This window comes from Astatotilapia calliptera, chromosome 18 (genome assembly GCF_964374335.1).
Source record: "Astatotilapia calliptera chromosome 18, fAstCal68.1, whole genome shotgun sequence".
Taxonomy (NCBI): domain Eukaryota; kingdom Metazoa; phylum Chordata; class Actinopteri; order Cichliformes; family Cichlidae; genus Astatotilapia; species Astatotilapia calliptera.
The window spans coordinates 33,444,463-33,461,952 of NC_137439.1; the positions used below are offsets into that span (position 1 = coordinate 33,444,463).

The 17,490-nt window shown below is 41.5% G+C and overlaps 1 protein-coding gene across 6 annotated transcripts in view; it reads left to right on the forward strand.

The window, feature by feature from the left end:
• The window catches only part of astn1 (astrotactin 1), a 476,318-nt gene that overhangs the window by 430,291 nt on the left and 28,537 nt on the right, over positions 1 to 17,490 (forward strand). For all 6 annotated transcript variants that reach the window (XM_026150134.2, XM_026150137.2, XM_026150138.2 and 3 more), the window contains one exon: positions 16,910 to 17,045. In XM_026150134.2, the coding sequence (XP_026005919.1) occupies positions 16,910 to 17,045 (136 nt within the window). The remainder of the gene's footprint in view (positions 1 to 16,909; positions 17,046 to 17,490) is intronic.

Consider the following 17,490-nt stretch of genomic DNA (forward strand, 5'->3'; position numbering starts at 1 on the left):
ACAAACTTGTGTTGTGACAGCTCTAAGCCTAAACTTGTTTGATTTTTGCCTAACACTGAAGTGCATGAGAAGTGTTAAGCAGGAAGAGACAAGCTGAAATCCTCTCTGATGCCGTACAGATAGGAGGAGGATGCAAAGAGAGACTGTGATTTCATATTGAAAAAAGCTGCCGGGAGCTATGCAGGCTTCTCCACCCACTGGAAAAGAAGCGCTAAATCTCAACGGCAAAACTCAAAAGCGGTTTGACTCCTCAACATATTTGAACCCTTTCACCTCCTTCACACTCAGCAGGCGCATAGAAGCTAACGTATAGGGTCGGGGGATTACAGAGTTTACTGAGATCAAATTCCATATCTTCGGGGCATTTAAGTTGTCAAAACTTTTAACGGCTCCCTCGCGCTGCCATTTGGACTCTCCGATGTGTGAAATTGCCCCGCGCTGCTCTAATTGCACTAAATGAAAGCTATCCAGATCTGGTTGTTGTGGCTTGGCTGTGTTAAGAAAAACACATACGTAATGTTTTATCACAGCTTGCCACCTATGCATCTCATCTTTAATGGATGATTGATTGCTTGGGAGGACACACCCTGATGCGAACACGACTGAAAAGGGTGCCTGGGTGTGGATGTGGAGTTCAGGAGAGCAGAGTGAGAGCAGGGGAGACAGGCAAACTGAAAGATGGAGAGATCTGGAGAGCCCTCTCTGCACGGCGTGGTTTTTATTTCAGCTGTCAGTCTTCTGTCATCTCCGAGAATACATCTCACACGATCTGATGTTCAATTCTTCACAGATCTCTTCTTGGCTGCCTCTACTTTCCTCTTCTGTTTTTTCCTACCAGCTCCCTCATCTTTCCTCTCATCTCCTGACCCCTCCTGTTCCGTTACTTTTCTCTTCTTAAGTCTTCTCATTTAATCTTTATTCTAACCACTACCTTTTTCTTATCCTTGCCTCTTTGCTTTCAGGTTTCCAGGGGAAAAAAGAGAGGAGAGGAGGCCAGGGATGGGGCCTCCTTTTTTTATACCAGACTCATATTTCTTGCTTTTATTTTATCTTTATAATCTTCTCCTCCTTAGTCTTTGTTTTTTTCAAAGCGCATCCAGAGGGTAAACCATGGGTCAAACTAAACAACTATCTCATTAGTAAAACCTTTTCAAGCAACCATAGTTAACCTACTGCACTATAATGTACCATAATGTCTAAGTCACAGCTCTCTTATGACAAAGGAATAGTAAAACAGCTCCTCATCACGTGCAGGCTGTATTTACTGCGATAGGTTTTACAGCATGATGAATTAGGAGTTATGATGGATGCATTACAGTATCTTTGCACCATCTTTAATGATACTTTAACAGGCTTTGATATAACTGTGTAATGTGGCATTATAGATCATATTGAATCCCTGTTCTAAATAAGTGACAATGGAAATCCATCAGTGGTAATACAGAGACCTGCTTTACGCAGTCGTGGGCGTATATCCGCAGAATATAGTTTAATAAATAAAAGGCTTGCCAGTTCTGGTGAATGTAATGATGCTCAAACTTTTAATACTGTACAGCTTAAATGAACACCATCAGCCCTCTGGAGACAAATAGATCTGCTGTGTTCCAGTAGTATGCTAATTTTGCTGTTTTTCTGCCATCGTTCCTGTTTCCCCAGGTTTCCCTGTTAAAACTAAATAAGATATTATCAAATCAGGACCAAATGTTGGACTAAGAGAATCTAATGAACAAGAAGGCAGTGGCTATCTTGACATAGATAATGTGTTTTGGGAATTTTCTCTCTATTCCTGCCTGTCCCTGTTACTCTGTCAAACGCATCACCTCCTGTGGGTGGTGGATAAGGAAAGTTAAATTGCTACATGAAAGGGAGAATTATTTTAAAAGGTATTAACCAATTGCTCGCATATTGGATTTGCATGTTAACACGGTATGAGTCATTTATTTTCACACTGGTAATGCTGCTCTTGGAAAACCCTTCATGCTACTTCAATGGATGTAATAATATTTCATCCCTGAAGTTAATCCTCAAATGTCTTGCATGATAAATTCCAGAAGGACGGTGAAAGCAGAACATCCATTTATGGGAAAAGATCTGCAAAGACAGTACTGCTCATCTGTGCTGGTAACAAAAAAGATGACCACTTGCTTTCTTGGACTGCACAGCAGAAACAGATGTTTGCTACAAAACATCTTTTAAGCTGCGGTCTTTATCTATGAAGCACAGACCCGCTGACAGATGCACGGTTGCATTTGCTGTCCTGTAATACCGATAAATCTACACACAGTACATACAGCTGATGATCAAGAGAGTCCAGGTCTCGACTCGATGTTGAGCTGACAACACACTGTTTGTGCGGTAATCTCTTTCTTAACAAGCTTCAGGCACACAAGGTGAGATCATAGCGAAAGCGCACACATACGCTCACGCATATGCACGGTCCCAAGCAGATGTTTGCAAATAGGAAGTCTGCTTTAAGTCAGAGCACCACTCGGCTGGATCGGTCTCGCTGTGAAAACAAACATCCCCTGAGCTGGAAGCAATCCAATGATCTGACGGCTTTGATCACCCGGCGAATGAGAGGTTTGCTTAGGGTCAGTGGAACTCGGTATCCCCTCAGCAAACACATTACTCACCTGTTTACGTCATACACTTACACACAGACAAATAGGCCGAACAGAACGTGTGTGCCTTATCCCCAGACCAAAATTGGGAAGAGCTTCCTCTTAGCGCTGGCAATTTCCTCAGAGCTGCCACTGCTTGACCTTTCCCACCTGCTTTCTCTTTACTGATAACACTGCAGCACGGCGCCATCCAAGTCAGGCCGGTCATTTCATGGGTAGCTGGGTGTAAATTACAATCCATTTGTCAACATGTTTAATGTAGTTTGCATGCTTGGCTTTACCCAACACCTCACTCCTTTAACTGTATGTCCAAAACTTGCCTTGGAAAAGCTTGAGCGCAGAAGGACGAACAAAAAATAATAATTTGAGGATGTTTTGAAAAAGAGCCCACTTCACCCTCACTCCACATGACGGTTGAGTCTTACAGTTTACCCAATGATTTGATCCAACTCACCGCAGATGGTCATCACTTGACAGCTCTACACTTCTCTGTATTTGGGTGCCCGGCATAAAAACACTTGAGGCTTGGTGTTAACTGCAAAGTTCCTCATCGGTCTTTGATCTGGCAACTTCCTAGCACGCACACTTGTGAAACACCACATAAGTGAAGACGGTGTCGGTAAGTCCGCGCCTGGTATCTGGATCAATAATAAATACCGTTTGATTTTAAAATTCCATTCACTTTATCTTTTCCAACATAAGCATCAGTGTCTCCCTGTGGGTTTCAAATTGAACCCCACCCAGGGATTCCAGCAAGGCTGGCTTCTCTGAATTCATGTTCAACATAGAAACAGATGGGACTTGGAGCTTTCTGCTCTAAAACAAGCAAGATTCCTATAGTACTCAAGAGCAAACATCCAAACATTATAAAACAGCTTCTTACCTTGGATAAAAGGTGGGATGGAGAGATTCTTTCATGCTAATCTTGCTTTCCTGACGTCATCTGTAAAGGACCATAAAGAGTTTCCTTCTTAACTGCAAAGTCACAAAGTTGGAGAAGTAAATGTTTAGTTGATAATTAGCAAAAGCTGTGGCTCAACTGTTCAACACGATGCAGTGTTAAAACCACTCTGCCTCATCACAGCAGCAGATTACTACTGACGTGTTTAAAAAAAGCTTTACTGTGAGAGTGAAATGAATTTAAAAAGCCTTCAGTGGGATAAAAGACACACTATCTAATCTCTGACTAGCTCTCACCAGAATCCTGTTTCGTATGCTGGATTAGGATGTAGGGCCATACGCTTCTTTTCATGAAGGCATTGCTGAACTAACCAGTCACAGTGTCCTACTGATTTAACCTTAAGGAGAGCTGCTGTACAAGATTTCATTAGATACGCTTTGATTAAAAAGCATATGCAATTCTAGAGGCATTATAAAGACGCACATTTTTTATGTCAGAAGCTCCACTGATAAGTCAGAGTCTCTGCCAAACGGACATGGGATTAATGATAGACAGTTTGGTGATTGTGTTCAATTCATTTTCCATGTGGATTTGTGGTTCTTCGTGTAATTATAGAGTGCAAGAGTGCAGAGTGTGTATGGAGTTAATACCTACAGTACTTGCAAATGGACAGCAGAGTGCACTGTGCTTGTGTGGTTTGGAAAAATAAGGCCTTTTACTGCATTTACCTCAAGTGGTGCCACAGTTTGAATGGACTCAATTGCTGCAGATTTACATGTCTACACAGTCACATTGCTTGTTTTTCTCACCAGTAACTCCGTTTAGCACAACTAAAGTGAGTCAATTAAAAGTCTGAAGATATTCTTAGAAGTTTTGAGACAAAGAGAGGTGAGGCTGAGATGGTTTGGGCATATGCAAAGGAGAGATGGTGGATATATTGGACAAAGAATGTTGAATATGAAGCCGCCTGGAGGAAACGAGGAAGACCTCAGAGGAGATTGATGGATTTTCTGTTATTTTTGTTTCATTACATTTGTAGTGTGATTGGCATTGCTTACTCTCTTACCATAGTGCGTTACTGGCTGGTTCAATAAAGATCACCTACAATAATATAGAGAAAAGCCCAGTCAGAGACCCACTATGAGCAAACACTTGGCAACAGTGGGAAGGAAAAACTCCCTTTTAACAAGAAGGAACCTGGGAGGAGCAGCCATCTGCCACAACCCACTGGGGGTGAGACAGGACACAAGGCACACTGTGGAAGAAAGCCATCATGGGAAATCCCCCCGTACCCTAATCCTGTTACAACGCGACTAAGGGAGCCAGAGATTTATAATAATTAATGATTTAATTAGAATCAAATGCATTAATTGTGTTAATTCAATTATTAAACTAGAATAAGATAAACTCAAGATGTCCCATCAGTGTCTGTCAACAATGTTTCATAACACTTGATTATTTTCTCAATGGTCTTGGTACCTAATTGTTAGTTTTGCAAGTGAAGTTCCAGGTATTGTAACCCTGTAAGCTTATTTGTAACATAAGAGGATTCGATGCTGAACTTCAGTGCCTTTTTTACAGGTTTTTTAAATTTATTTTCTTTACGACTATTGTAATGCATAATGTAACCATTGTCCTTTTTTTTTAATTCTACCAGTTTTCTGCAGTCACCCCAGAAAAATCAATGCTTGAAGGCCACAGTAGGATGAAAATGATCATGAAACTGCAGGACACTGATTTAACCTTTATGTTATGTTAACCTTGCTTTTATAGACCAATAATCAGAACGCAGCAAGATGGCAACCAGCTGAGTCAAGTTCCCTATTGCAAAGAGACGTGACACAAAGACTTGCACCCAGCAACGCAACTTGTCAGCAAACTGTGTTTATAAATTTTAAAGCAGTTAATTGCAAACTTTTGCAATTCTCAGAAAGAATGTAGTCAGTCAGTATCAGACTACAACTGTTTAGAGACAGGTTGCCAACTACATTGGTCGCCCAAAGTTTGAGGGTGTTTTATGCTCAACCATTGGGTTACAACAGATGCTTGAGTTGTAGACCTGAAACACCGACTGTGTGTGAGGAAAGTGAGCTAAATGAAATATTTTGAGCCTATCCCACCTTTGACAGGAGAGACAGCTGACGCCACACTGCAACCCTGAATTGGATAACTGGAAGAAGATGGATGGAAATGAAAATAGCACGGATAGAAAGTAAAAACATTCTCTGCGTTGCTTCTGAACATTTCTCCTGTTTACAGAGCTAGCTGCATTTTAATCAGCAGCGGGGTCTTCACTGTCTAATGTAGCTGAACCCAGCAGTCACATAAAACAGTCATTAAGACAGAAAATAGTCGGTGTTCTGAAGCCTCAGTGAAATGAAAAAAGTTCACACCAAAAAGCAAATGTTGCCCTCGATGAATTATTTACTTTTATTTATTTCTTAATTTTTGGCAAGTTCATAAAAAAGTGGGAAATCTGCGTGATCTGGATGACACAGCATCAGGATTCAGCTTCGCTAAACACGCAAGGAAGTAAAGCATTTGGCGCAAATCGGCGTGGATTGACACATTCGTCAACATAGAAGCATATCCGTTGCGTGAGACAAACACCTGATGGACAGCCTGGATACTGAAGCACTTAAAAATGTCGTCAGCACGAACTGTCCATAAGAGACGGCAGTTCTCTCGAGACAAACTGGAAAGAGAAAGATTTGGACTTGGAGAAGCTAAACAAGCCAAAAAACCCTCCATATAAACCACATATAAAGCAATGATGAGTGAACATGCAATGACAGGAATGACACGCATGGAGCCTTTACTTAAGAACTCCTGTTGTGTTGTTGCTAGGCGCATCCGCCCTAATCCAAGGTGTTCCATTCTTTTATTGATTCGGCCAAATCGAGTTTTAGCGTGCAAAGCCCTCTCACGGTAACTGCTATCAATTTGGTCAACCTCACTTCTATCAAATTATAAAACAATTTATCACCCCTTTGTAGATACAAATTACACCGCTGTGACGCAAATGCAGCTTTGCAGCATACATATCAAACACAAATTGAGAGAAGGCAGAAACAATTTGGAGAGCTGTTCCTCCTTTTTTTTCTTCAACATGAGGCGGTTTATATAATTAAGCCTTCAGCCGGTCCCATACTCTTCAACCTCATCTTCCTCTTTCTGTTCTGTTTATTTAACAATTACCCCTTTATCTTCAATGAAATGCTGGCCTTTAGAAGTTACAAACAGTCCCGTGCATCCAGCCAATCTCCACGGTCTGGTAGTGGTTGTGACCGCCGCTGGAGTGCCAAAAAATAAAAATGAAGGGCCCGTCAAAGATCAGATTTTGTTGTGTTGTCGGCCGCTTTTCCTTTTATCCAACGGAAAGGTAGATGACCGAGTCCAGATGTTATTTGTTAAGGGTGTTGCTGCCAGTTGTGTTGGTGTGGCTGCCAGCTGCCAATTACAGCTAGTTACAAGGAAGCTGTCTGCTTTAACAGAAGTGGATGAAATTCCAGACAGCCCTTAGTGAAACCTGTTATAGGGTGGAGAAAGGATCTCATTTGAGTCTTTACCTTTACAGGCAGAACCTGTGTGTGTTTGTGTGCACATATGTGTTCTTTCCATGGGCTTCAGGGTCTCACGTGTCTCTCTATAAACCTGACTTCACATTAACTATCACGGCACATTTTAAATATCATTTCAGTTGAAGCAAGTTGCTTCCACAGCTCCACAGTCACATGCCGCACGAGTCACTGGCTCTACTTCGACTTGTGAATGAAGCATCCCAAAAGAAATCTACACTTTTTGGCTTTATAAAGAAGTATTACTGTTGAAAATACACTTGCATCTTTTTGCTTATGAATTGAGGTAATTGGTATTACTTCAGTAATACACTTAGTACTGCAGAGTTGCAACAGTTGAAATAGTAGTCCTAGATTTGATCAAGCCTAATCGTGATGGCTTTGTTCCACTTTACGTGCTCAAAATCAAAATCTGTTAGCACAGACTCAATCTAGCTGCTGCTCCTTTAGCCATACGCGCGATTCGGAGCTACTAAATCCAGATAGGCAGTGAAAGCTGCAACATGCTTTTTATACTTACAGTATTTCTTTCTCACTGGATCAAACTGATAGGAAATATCAGGTTGAATTAAGCTAATGTTATAAGCCACAAGCAGGCTGTTTTTTATTTTGGAGTCAGAGCAGCAGTATATGATGCAAAATTTAACAGAACCTAACATGCAGAATTTCATGAAACGTGGCAGAGAGGTTTAGCAGGGTTAAAGAGAGACCAGCTAAATCTTGGTGCAAATCTGGTTCACTTTCATTAGGACTTCTAAATAAGTCAGTCGTTGCTATTTGCTGCCAGGTGCCCTTCTAGTTTTCAGATCAAACTATCTGATGTTTGACAGACATTAAGTTTCCACAGTGAAAAAATTATCAAGCACCTGTCCTTTCCATTAAGAAGCAGAGAAAAACAGCCGTGGATTGGCTGCATAGGTCTACACACACATACACACACTTGCACACTAAGGGTCCAGGCCTGCAGAACTGAACTGATGACAGCAGGCATGACTTCAAAAGGTGAGACATCCCATAACTCACATCATTCTCCTGGCAAACCTTGATTTTTCCAGCCAATCATACTCTAAGAATGCTGAGTAAACAATTCCAGCTGAATGACAAGTTTCTCAGAGCACCTTGATTAGATCTAAAACTGGTTCTTTGGAATCTGCATGCAGCGTGCACGGTGACTCTACTTGACCTACGAAGCCGCACCTAAAGTGTCCTGTGTCGATGGCTCTCCGTGTGGATGTTCGTGCTGTAAATTTGCACCTGAGTGGAAGGTCTACCAAAAAAATCCAACTTTACTCAAATGATCACTGCGATCATAGAAACGTATTTGAAAAGACAGCAAACACAGAATTTGTGCCACTGCCAAAACCTTTAGCCATGACGGTAGTTTTCCATTCATGTTTCATTCATCCATTCAGCGGATCCATGTCCCTGGGTGTATATGTAAAATAATCAGCAATAAAACAGAAGATATATTTTATCCAAAGATTGGTGAGATTACTGTATTACAGAAGTAGCTAGCACATGAAAAACTATGTAGCCAAAGAAAATCAGATCTAAGAATACAAACAGAATCGCTCAGGAAGGTAAAAAAAAGTCAAGAAATCAGATGTAATGCAATATGATGTGGAGCTTAATATGCAAAAATCAAACAAATAACCACGGCACCATGTGGCAGCCACGCTGAAGCAGATGTTAGAGAAAGTATTCAGCTCTAGTCATCATACTCTAAGAATGTTGCAGACCCACCTGCAGAGGGTGGCGCACAGTTGGCGATGGATAATCCACTTATTATCCATCGCTATTCACCACAGCCACGGTTGTTTGATTCACCTCTGTGGCGTCTGATGGATACAGCAGAGGAACAGTAAGTAACGTGGATGAAGTGTCAGGGCCACAGAAGTCTTCCTTCACAGTTGCACAACTACTACTAATAATGTTAATATTCCATTTATATATACTTGCATACTCACTACTGAGAAACTCTCCCGCAGTGTCTGTTTACAACCTTTGCTGTGTATTCAGGAACTACCGAGCTATAATTTCCTGTTTCAGGCTGATTTAGTGATTTTGCTAAATAGACAAATTTACAGCCCTTCCCAGCTGAACCTTAAACCGTCTACCAATGTCATCCTAGGATAAGCTGGTTGGCCTTCTCTACAAATAAAATGCAGGCTCATGTTTCTCAGATACTGGGAAATAAACGCTGTTGAGAGACAATACATCAATGCATTGTGAAAAATCAGAGTTGACACAAATGTGCGCGATTTCTCTTCTTGCCAGCAGCTTCTTTTATTTTATATTTCTGTGACAGCCATAAATCTTTGTATATCCATGTTCCAATTTTTATTTGAAGCATCATTCACCTCCTGTTTTGGCACAATTTGTAACCTATTACTTATAGCGAAGGCATATTTCTCTTTATTCCACTTTTTATTGCACCAAATGTTGAGCAACGCAGACTTTAAGGACTGTGATTGACAACTGCTTTGGAAAGTGTTCCACAGTGGAAATTGGCTCTTCTTTATGTACTGTGCCTCATAGTAAATCAAAGATTTGCTCTCTTAAACTCAGGGAGTATTGCGGAGCTATTCGCAGAATGTTGAATCATAATAACCCTGGAGCAAACAGGTTTGCAGCCTAGGAGGAAACTTTAATGAAATTGCTCAGGACTCACGCTAATAGATCAGATAATGAGCTAATATCATGTAAAATGGTTTTCACGTACACTTTCCCGTTCTTAGTTTCATAGTGGCCGAGCCAGCAGTTCTCCAGCATCCAGAATCAGTTTCATCTTCATCTGTCAGCAATCATTTTGTTTCTGTGTACATTTTTATTCCTATTGTGTTGAGTCATGTCCATAAATGCCATGGCAGCACACAGTGTTACTGCTCTCCTTTGACTGAGGCATTTGTTATAGATAATTTAGGTGCACGGTTTGTTCTTTTGGCCTGCAGGCCACCCACTTCATGCATTGCTGTCATCATGACAGTGCACCGTGGGGTTCCCAAAAACTGGGCTGTATCTATTGGGCTGCAGTTCTGCTGCTTCAGGTGGTAAACTGGCAGGACGGCTACAACTCAGAGGGAAAGATTGGGTAAAAAGTAAATGGCAGTGCTTCAACCCACATCTTGTGTGTCTCAGTCCAAAGCTAATTCAAAGTGTCTATGGCATTTTAATACTTTCAGACGTTCATGTCACCACCAGCTCTGAGTTTTAATGAGCTTTTGTCTTTTGTGTGAGCAAAGGTGTGTTAAAGGATTCATGAACTGTTGGCTCGGATCAGGTCTCCTCCTCCTGCACAACTTTACAACATGTGAGAACGGCAGTTTGGGAGTAAGAGTAGACAGGGATCTGAGGACGTGAGAATGGATCACCAGTACGGACTTGGCTAGTAATTTTCCAATCACAGGAGACTGACACTGCCAAAGGCACCTTGAGATCAGTGATTGAGTTGAGGCCAAATGTGCAACATAGTTCAAAGGAACACTATGTTTTCTAGACTAGAATCATTCCTATTTATCACAACGTGGGGTCCTAGAGTTTGGAAATACCTTTGTTCAACTTTGCTCTGAGCAGAGTCCAAAAAGTACAAGAAACATGAGCAGTGTGATGTTTCAGATGGGTTGTAAAGTATCAGTCAGTATAGCCAGTGTATCACTTTATTTGGGGCTAAAATTACAACTAGCCCATACACAGAGAAAAACCCAGCTTCTCACAACTTGTGTGTCGATCTCTTTTAATGAGACTGCTCTTACAGACGAGCATTGGACAGATACTGGCATTTTGAAGAAGAACTTCTTGTGGATAAAAAGGAGAACATTGTTATATTGTGACAGGGATTTTTGAATTATGTATCCTGTCATGATCACATTATTTCTCAATGTAATTATCTCAACTAAATAAGTACTGGTTTAATAAGATTTACTAAGGAGACTTTTTAAGAAATTCTCATTTGTGTTTTCCCTGGATAGGATTTCCTTGGTGGACCACAGCGGTGGGATATATCCTGTTATCTGCATTTTCGGGATGGTGCACCTGCTATAAACCTACAACTCTGTAGCTGTTTATCTACTCGCATTCCCTCTAATTCAGACATCCAAAATGAAACACTGGAGGAATGATTGGCTGAAGTGCTGAAATTTATCATGACTGGACTTGGTTTCAAGTGGTGAACTTGATACAAACAATAACAGCTGTTTTCTACACCGACGTAACATTTTGTAAGCACTTTTAACAGCTGGGGAACTGTCACAAGCAACAGGTTCTCAGTTCAACACAACTTTAACAACTTTGCCAAGCTAACGGGATTTAAGATGCTGCTCGAAGAACACCAGCGGCTGAGTTTGTGTTCTTCCACAATTTGAAGTTTTTCTTTCATCGTGTTTGTTAAGTTTAGTTAAGTTTAGTTGTATTTGAAAGCTACGTGTTCTAGGATATGAATGAAATTTTATTTATAAAGCACCAAATAACAACAGTCACCTTAAGACTTTTTATAGTCTAAGGCAAAGACCCAACGATAACAGAGAGAAAACAGAACTAAAGAGGATTTGAAATGAATACAGTAAAAGTTTTGGTTTGTAGGCCAAATGTCAGAACAAGACTCAGAGTGTGATTCACTCTGAGTCTCTCCTTTTTAGCATCTACATGGGTGTTAAGATAAACAAGTAGAATTATAGTATCTGAACTGACGACTATCTATCACCAGGCGGATGATAAATAAGAAGCCTGAGTCTGACAGAAGACTTTCGGATGAAATAAAATGTTGTCTTGGTCCTTGGTTGATTAATAAGCTAGAGTGGAAGATTGCTGCTACTCCTCCTCCTCAGCCTGTGACTCTGACTCCGGTGTTGACCTTAACAGGTGACTATTGGTTATAAATAACATCTTACACAATGATCTATGGGGTTGTTTTCTGTGGGAGTGCAGACTTGTTATGATGGATGGCTAATTCTGAGAATTCATATTAATATGGTATTGTCTGGTTATATCAGAAATCTTCTTTCAGTATTTGATCCATATATTTAGCACTTTTTAAGATAGAGCCTCTTTTAATGTGTCTAAAATGTCTTTGCTATGTTTCTTCTTGCTGTAAAAAGCAAAGCAACTAAAAGGGGATGGAAACAGTACCGCCAGTGATATTCTTTCCATTTCTCCAGCCACTAAAAGGCAAACATGGATAAAAGTGAAAGTCACATTCAGTATTTTTTAATTTGAATGAAATGCATTTCAGTTATCCTCATAAATGCCTCCAGTATTAGACAGCTGTGGTAAACACAGCCTGTTTGTAGCACAGTAGTAAATCTCCACTGAATTATAATGTTTAGACAGACAGTAACTGTACATGAAGATTGATGTTGGATGCAGGTTCCCATTTAGAGCATTACTCGCACAGAGATTGAGAGAATTACTTCACATATTCTCGAGCTGCATCCTCCAGAGAAGGTTCAAACACTGTTTCCTTTTCATATGCCTCCTTACGGAGGAGACAGATATAGACCCACAGTGTCACTTTTCATTTACATCTCCAGCAGCGGTTATGTCTTTCGTTCAGTAAACCCCTGTTTTTCCTCCTGCTCTGTCTCAGTCTCACTTGTTTACTAGCTGGTGACACAGAGGAGGTTGACATAGATGGCCACCTTTGAGCACCTGTCATTCACACATACACATATTTTCACACGCAGAGGTGAGGTTGTGTAAAGTACGCACAGGTGACCACTTCAGGGTGTCCATCACTTCACACACAAATATTGCATAAATAAACACAGACAGGGAGTGCTTGTGCCGAGGAGGGTCACCAGTGACCACCTCAGAGCACCCATTGCTTTACACGCCTGTGCATGCACACAGATTTGGGTTTTCCAAAGAGAGGGTTTTTCCTCTGTACAGTGAAACACATCCCAGAGGCCAAGGTGCACCATTAATGCACGCACTGCCAGCTAAACATAGATGAGGTGCTGAAGAAGAGGTGCTGGAGGTGGAGGAGGAGCAAGGGACCAAAATTCAGAAGCAGTGTGTGAAGCACCAAGTACATCCCATTAGTCACCAGCTTGATTCAACACATCATTGTGGACCACTCTTCTTTACGATTATTGAGTTCATCGAGGTTTTCATCTATTCATTCGTTTAATAGGGTTGAGATTTAGACTTTGACTAGATCACTGCAAAACCCATTCTTTTCTTTTTCAGCCATTCTGTTGTTTTTTTGCTGCTCTGCTTGAGAACATCATCCTGTAGTTTGACACAGTTTTGGCAAAACCTAAGCTATTAGACAGATGGCCTCACAGTTCACTCTAGAATACTTTGGTATACAGAAGAACTCATGGTCGACTCAACAAGTTCAAGGTGCCCACCAACATGCTTGGCAGTTGGTATGAGGTGTTTGTGCTTTACCATTGTGCATTTTGGCTAAACATTTGCACTTTGTCTCCATCTAACCAAAAGACATTGTTCCAGAAGTCTTGGGTGTTGTTCAGCTACAACCTAATCGGTGCTGCCATGTTTGTTTTAGAGAGAAAACACACTCCTCGCAACCCTTCCAAACAAACCATACCTGTTCAGGTTTTTCATGAACTGAGACTTTGAACCCAAGACGTAGGTCTTTTTTATATTTACTCAGAGCATGTCCACCCCAGAGAAGACCGACTATATGTTGGATTCTTTTCATCTTGTGAATAATACATCTTACTGTAAAGCGATAGATTTCAATTGTTTGGAATTGGCCTTATAAATTTGATAGGTAGCAACTGTTGCTTCTCTAAGATACTTGCTGATGTCTTTTCTCCTTGGCATTGTGGTAACACAACACCTGAATGCTCCAAACCTGCAAACTGCCTCTGCTTTTAGAAGTGTTAACACTTGCTGATGATCAGTTAATACAGTGTTTGATTAGCAGGACCTGCTAAGAGGTTAGCCTCTTAAATGGAATCACAGACTGCTTCAGCATTTCGGCTTGCTTTTTGTTAAATAAATGATGGCATGATGTTGTTTATCAGAGGTTGTATGTTACCTAATCTTGAGACCTGATTGTGAGACTTTTTTTCAGGAGAGCACAGAAAGGGCTTACACAAAAAAGTGGGAGGTAGAGAATAGAATAGAATAGAATAGAATAGAATTCAACTTTATTGTCATTGCACATGCACAGGTACAGGGCAACGAAATGCAGTTTGCATCCATCCAGAAGTGCTTTAGTGATATAGATATATTACAATATATATTAGCAATAATATAGATATGTAAGTATATTACAGAAATGGGTCTATTATGGTATGTTATAATGTACACGGTATGAAGTATGTTGTGAATATTCTATAACTATAAGTATGTACAGGCTGTAGTGAGTACAAGCTATGTACAGGATATGAACAGGATATAAATATGAAAAACTATACAGAATATGAAATAAATAACTTTACAGAATCTGGGATATACAGCTATACAGAAATGGGAACTATGCAAGTTGTAAACAGTTGTAGGATTAAAGATTATCGAATGTACAGAATGATTATTTACACAGAGCTGTACAGTAGTGCAGTTAAGATAAGTGAGATATAATTCCTACAGAGGCTATATAAAGTGCTGGTGGTTGTGAGTGGTGGTTCAGTCCATGTTATTATTGTGTGTTTGAGGGTACAGTTGTCCATTGTGGGTGTGTGTATGTTCAGTCCATGAGTTTAACGTGGGTCAGATGTCAGGAGGCAGAGTTCAGGAGTCTGACAGCTGTGGGGAAGAAGCTGTTCCGGTACCTGGTGGTCTTAGTCCGGAGGCTCCTGTGGCGCCTCCCAGAGGGCAGGAGGGTGAAGAGTCCATGTGATGGGTGACTGGGGTCTTTGATGATTTTCCCAGCCCTTTTCAGACACCGCTTCCTGTAGATGTCCTTTATGGCAGGAAGTGGTGCTCCGGCGATGCGCTGGGCAGTTTTCACGACCCTCTGCAACGCCTTCCGGTCCGAGGCAGAGCAGTTCCCGTACCAGACTGTTATACAGTTGGTCAGGATGCTCTCGATGGTGCAGCGATAGAAGTTCACCAGGATGTCTGAGGACAGGTGGTTCTTCCTCAGAGTCCTCAAGAAGAAGAGGCGCTGGTGAGCCTTCTTGACCAGCTTGGAGCAGTTGGTCGTCCAGATGAGATCCTCGGAGATGTGGACTCCCAGGAACTTGAAGCTGCTCACACGCTCCACAGCCGTCCCCTTAATGTGGATGGGTGGATGTGGGTCAGCATTCCTCCTGTAGTCCACGATGAGCTCCTTGGTCTTCTCGGTGTTAAGCAGCAGGTTGTTTCTGTCGCACCACTCAGCCAGACGATCCACCTCCTCCCTGTAGGCGGCCTCATCGTTGTCACTGATGAGGCCAATCACCGTGGTGTCATCTGCAAACTTAATGATGGTGTTGGAAATATCAGCAGGTCTGCAGTCGTGGGTGAAGAGGGAGTAGAGGAAAGGGCTCATCACACAGCCTTGTGGTACACCGGTGTTCATTGTGATGGTAGATGAGCAGCGGTTATCCAGCCGGACATGTTGGGGGCGGTTGGTCAGGAAGTCCAGTAACCATTTGCAGATGAGGGAACTGATACCCAGGTCTGTCAGTTTCCTGATGAGTTGTGAGGGGTGGATTGTATTGAATGCTGAACTGAAGTCTATAAACAGCATTCTGGCGTAGGTGTTGTTGTTGTCCAGGTGTGAGAGGACAGAGTGCATTGCGATGGAGACTGCATCCTCTGTGCTCCTGTTCCGGCGGTATGCGAATTGGTGGGGGTCCAGGGTGGGGGGGAGACAGGATTTGAAGTGTGCTAGGACCAGTCACTCTAAGCACTTAGTGATGATGGGGGTGAGTGCTACTGGGCGGTAATCATTGAGGCAAGATGGGTTGGAGTTTTTGGGTATCGGGACGATGGAGGTGGATTTGAAGCAGGCCGGTACCACAGCGTGGGCCAAGGACAGATTGGTAAAAGAAAACTTTTACCTAAAATGTTAGTGTTGAATGTGCTGGAAAAAAGTGGGTGGACGCTGAATGAATAATACTCCCTTCGCAGCATGCAGTGTCAAGGTGCCCTTGGACACCCATCTGCAACAGTAAAGTCACTGAATGGACTGCATGTTTACAGAAGTGTTGGCGTCACAAGGAACACCGTGTTCTTTTTGCCTTTCTGTAACACGGGGGGACCCAAATCCCAGTAGCTGCATTCAAATGTTAGTGAACATGCCTATTTTTCACTTCATAAAATCTAGCTCTCTCTTATATATATATATATATATATATATATATATATATATATATATATATATATATATATATATATTGTACTTCACGTGTATATTGCAGTGTAACAGTAAAATGCTCATCTGTTTTACATTTTGGGAAGACGCAGCTGAAGCTGATATGAAGATGCATAATTCGGCCCTTTAAAAAGAGAACAGGTCAATTCTTTTGCTGTATAAATTAATTTAACCATTGAAAGTTGCACAAAACAGTTTAAAAGTTCACAATTAAAAAAAACAAAACTGCCCTGAGATTAAAAATAAATAATGGGTCAACAATAATCGGATTTTGACAGTTTCAAATCAGAACTCAGTATTTATTTTGAGTGAATTTAAACAAATTATTTGCTGCCTTAAAAAAATAATGGCAGAATTGTAGCAGTAGAGAAACTAACACAAAAAGTAGTACTCTGACACATATTTTAGAGGGTTAATAGCGGGTTAATTGCCATAAATAAATCATAAGCAAATCATTCATAAATTTGAAGAATTGTCTGAACTGTATGAAATACTTGGATGAATTAATCCAGAGGAATCTCCTGACTTACCTTTGTTGCAGAAACCCTTTTAAGCTTTGTGGATGACATCTTGTCCGGGGCCAGGTCTCCATGTGTGATGTTAGGTGACATCCCTGACCTACTGTCCTCCTCCATCAGTATGATTATTCGCTGCCTGGAGCCCGACACCACATACATGTAAGTATGGAGTCTGTTCTGAGCGTGTCATGTAATAAGCAAAAGTGACCCGAAATAGGCACTCTGGTGGAGTTACTTTGTGTGTGTGTGTGTGCGTGTGTGTTTATAAGTAGTTTTAAACCTTGTGAGCCACAAAACAACATAATAGTTAAAGAAGAACTGACTGCGTTACAGTCAGTGCGGGAGCAGCGGCTTCGCTCGTGCACGATTCGTTTGCAGTTTGGAGCATAGATGTGATTGCATCCCCTAGTCCTCCCCCAGCCTGATTGCAGCTGGGGGAGGACTATCCTCCGCCTTGAGCGCTTTGGCACGAGCTAGGTGCCCTCGGCAGCACCCACTGCTTGTTGAGAGTAAGAGCGATAAGCGCTTTCACGTCAAAAAGTTGTCATAAATGAGTCTCCAATAACACCAGAAAAAGTAGCCAGATTTGTCCCTAGTTGCTTTT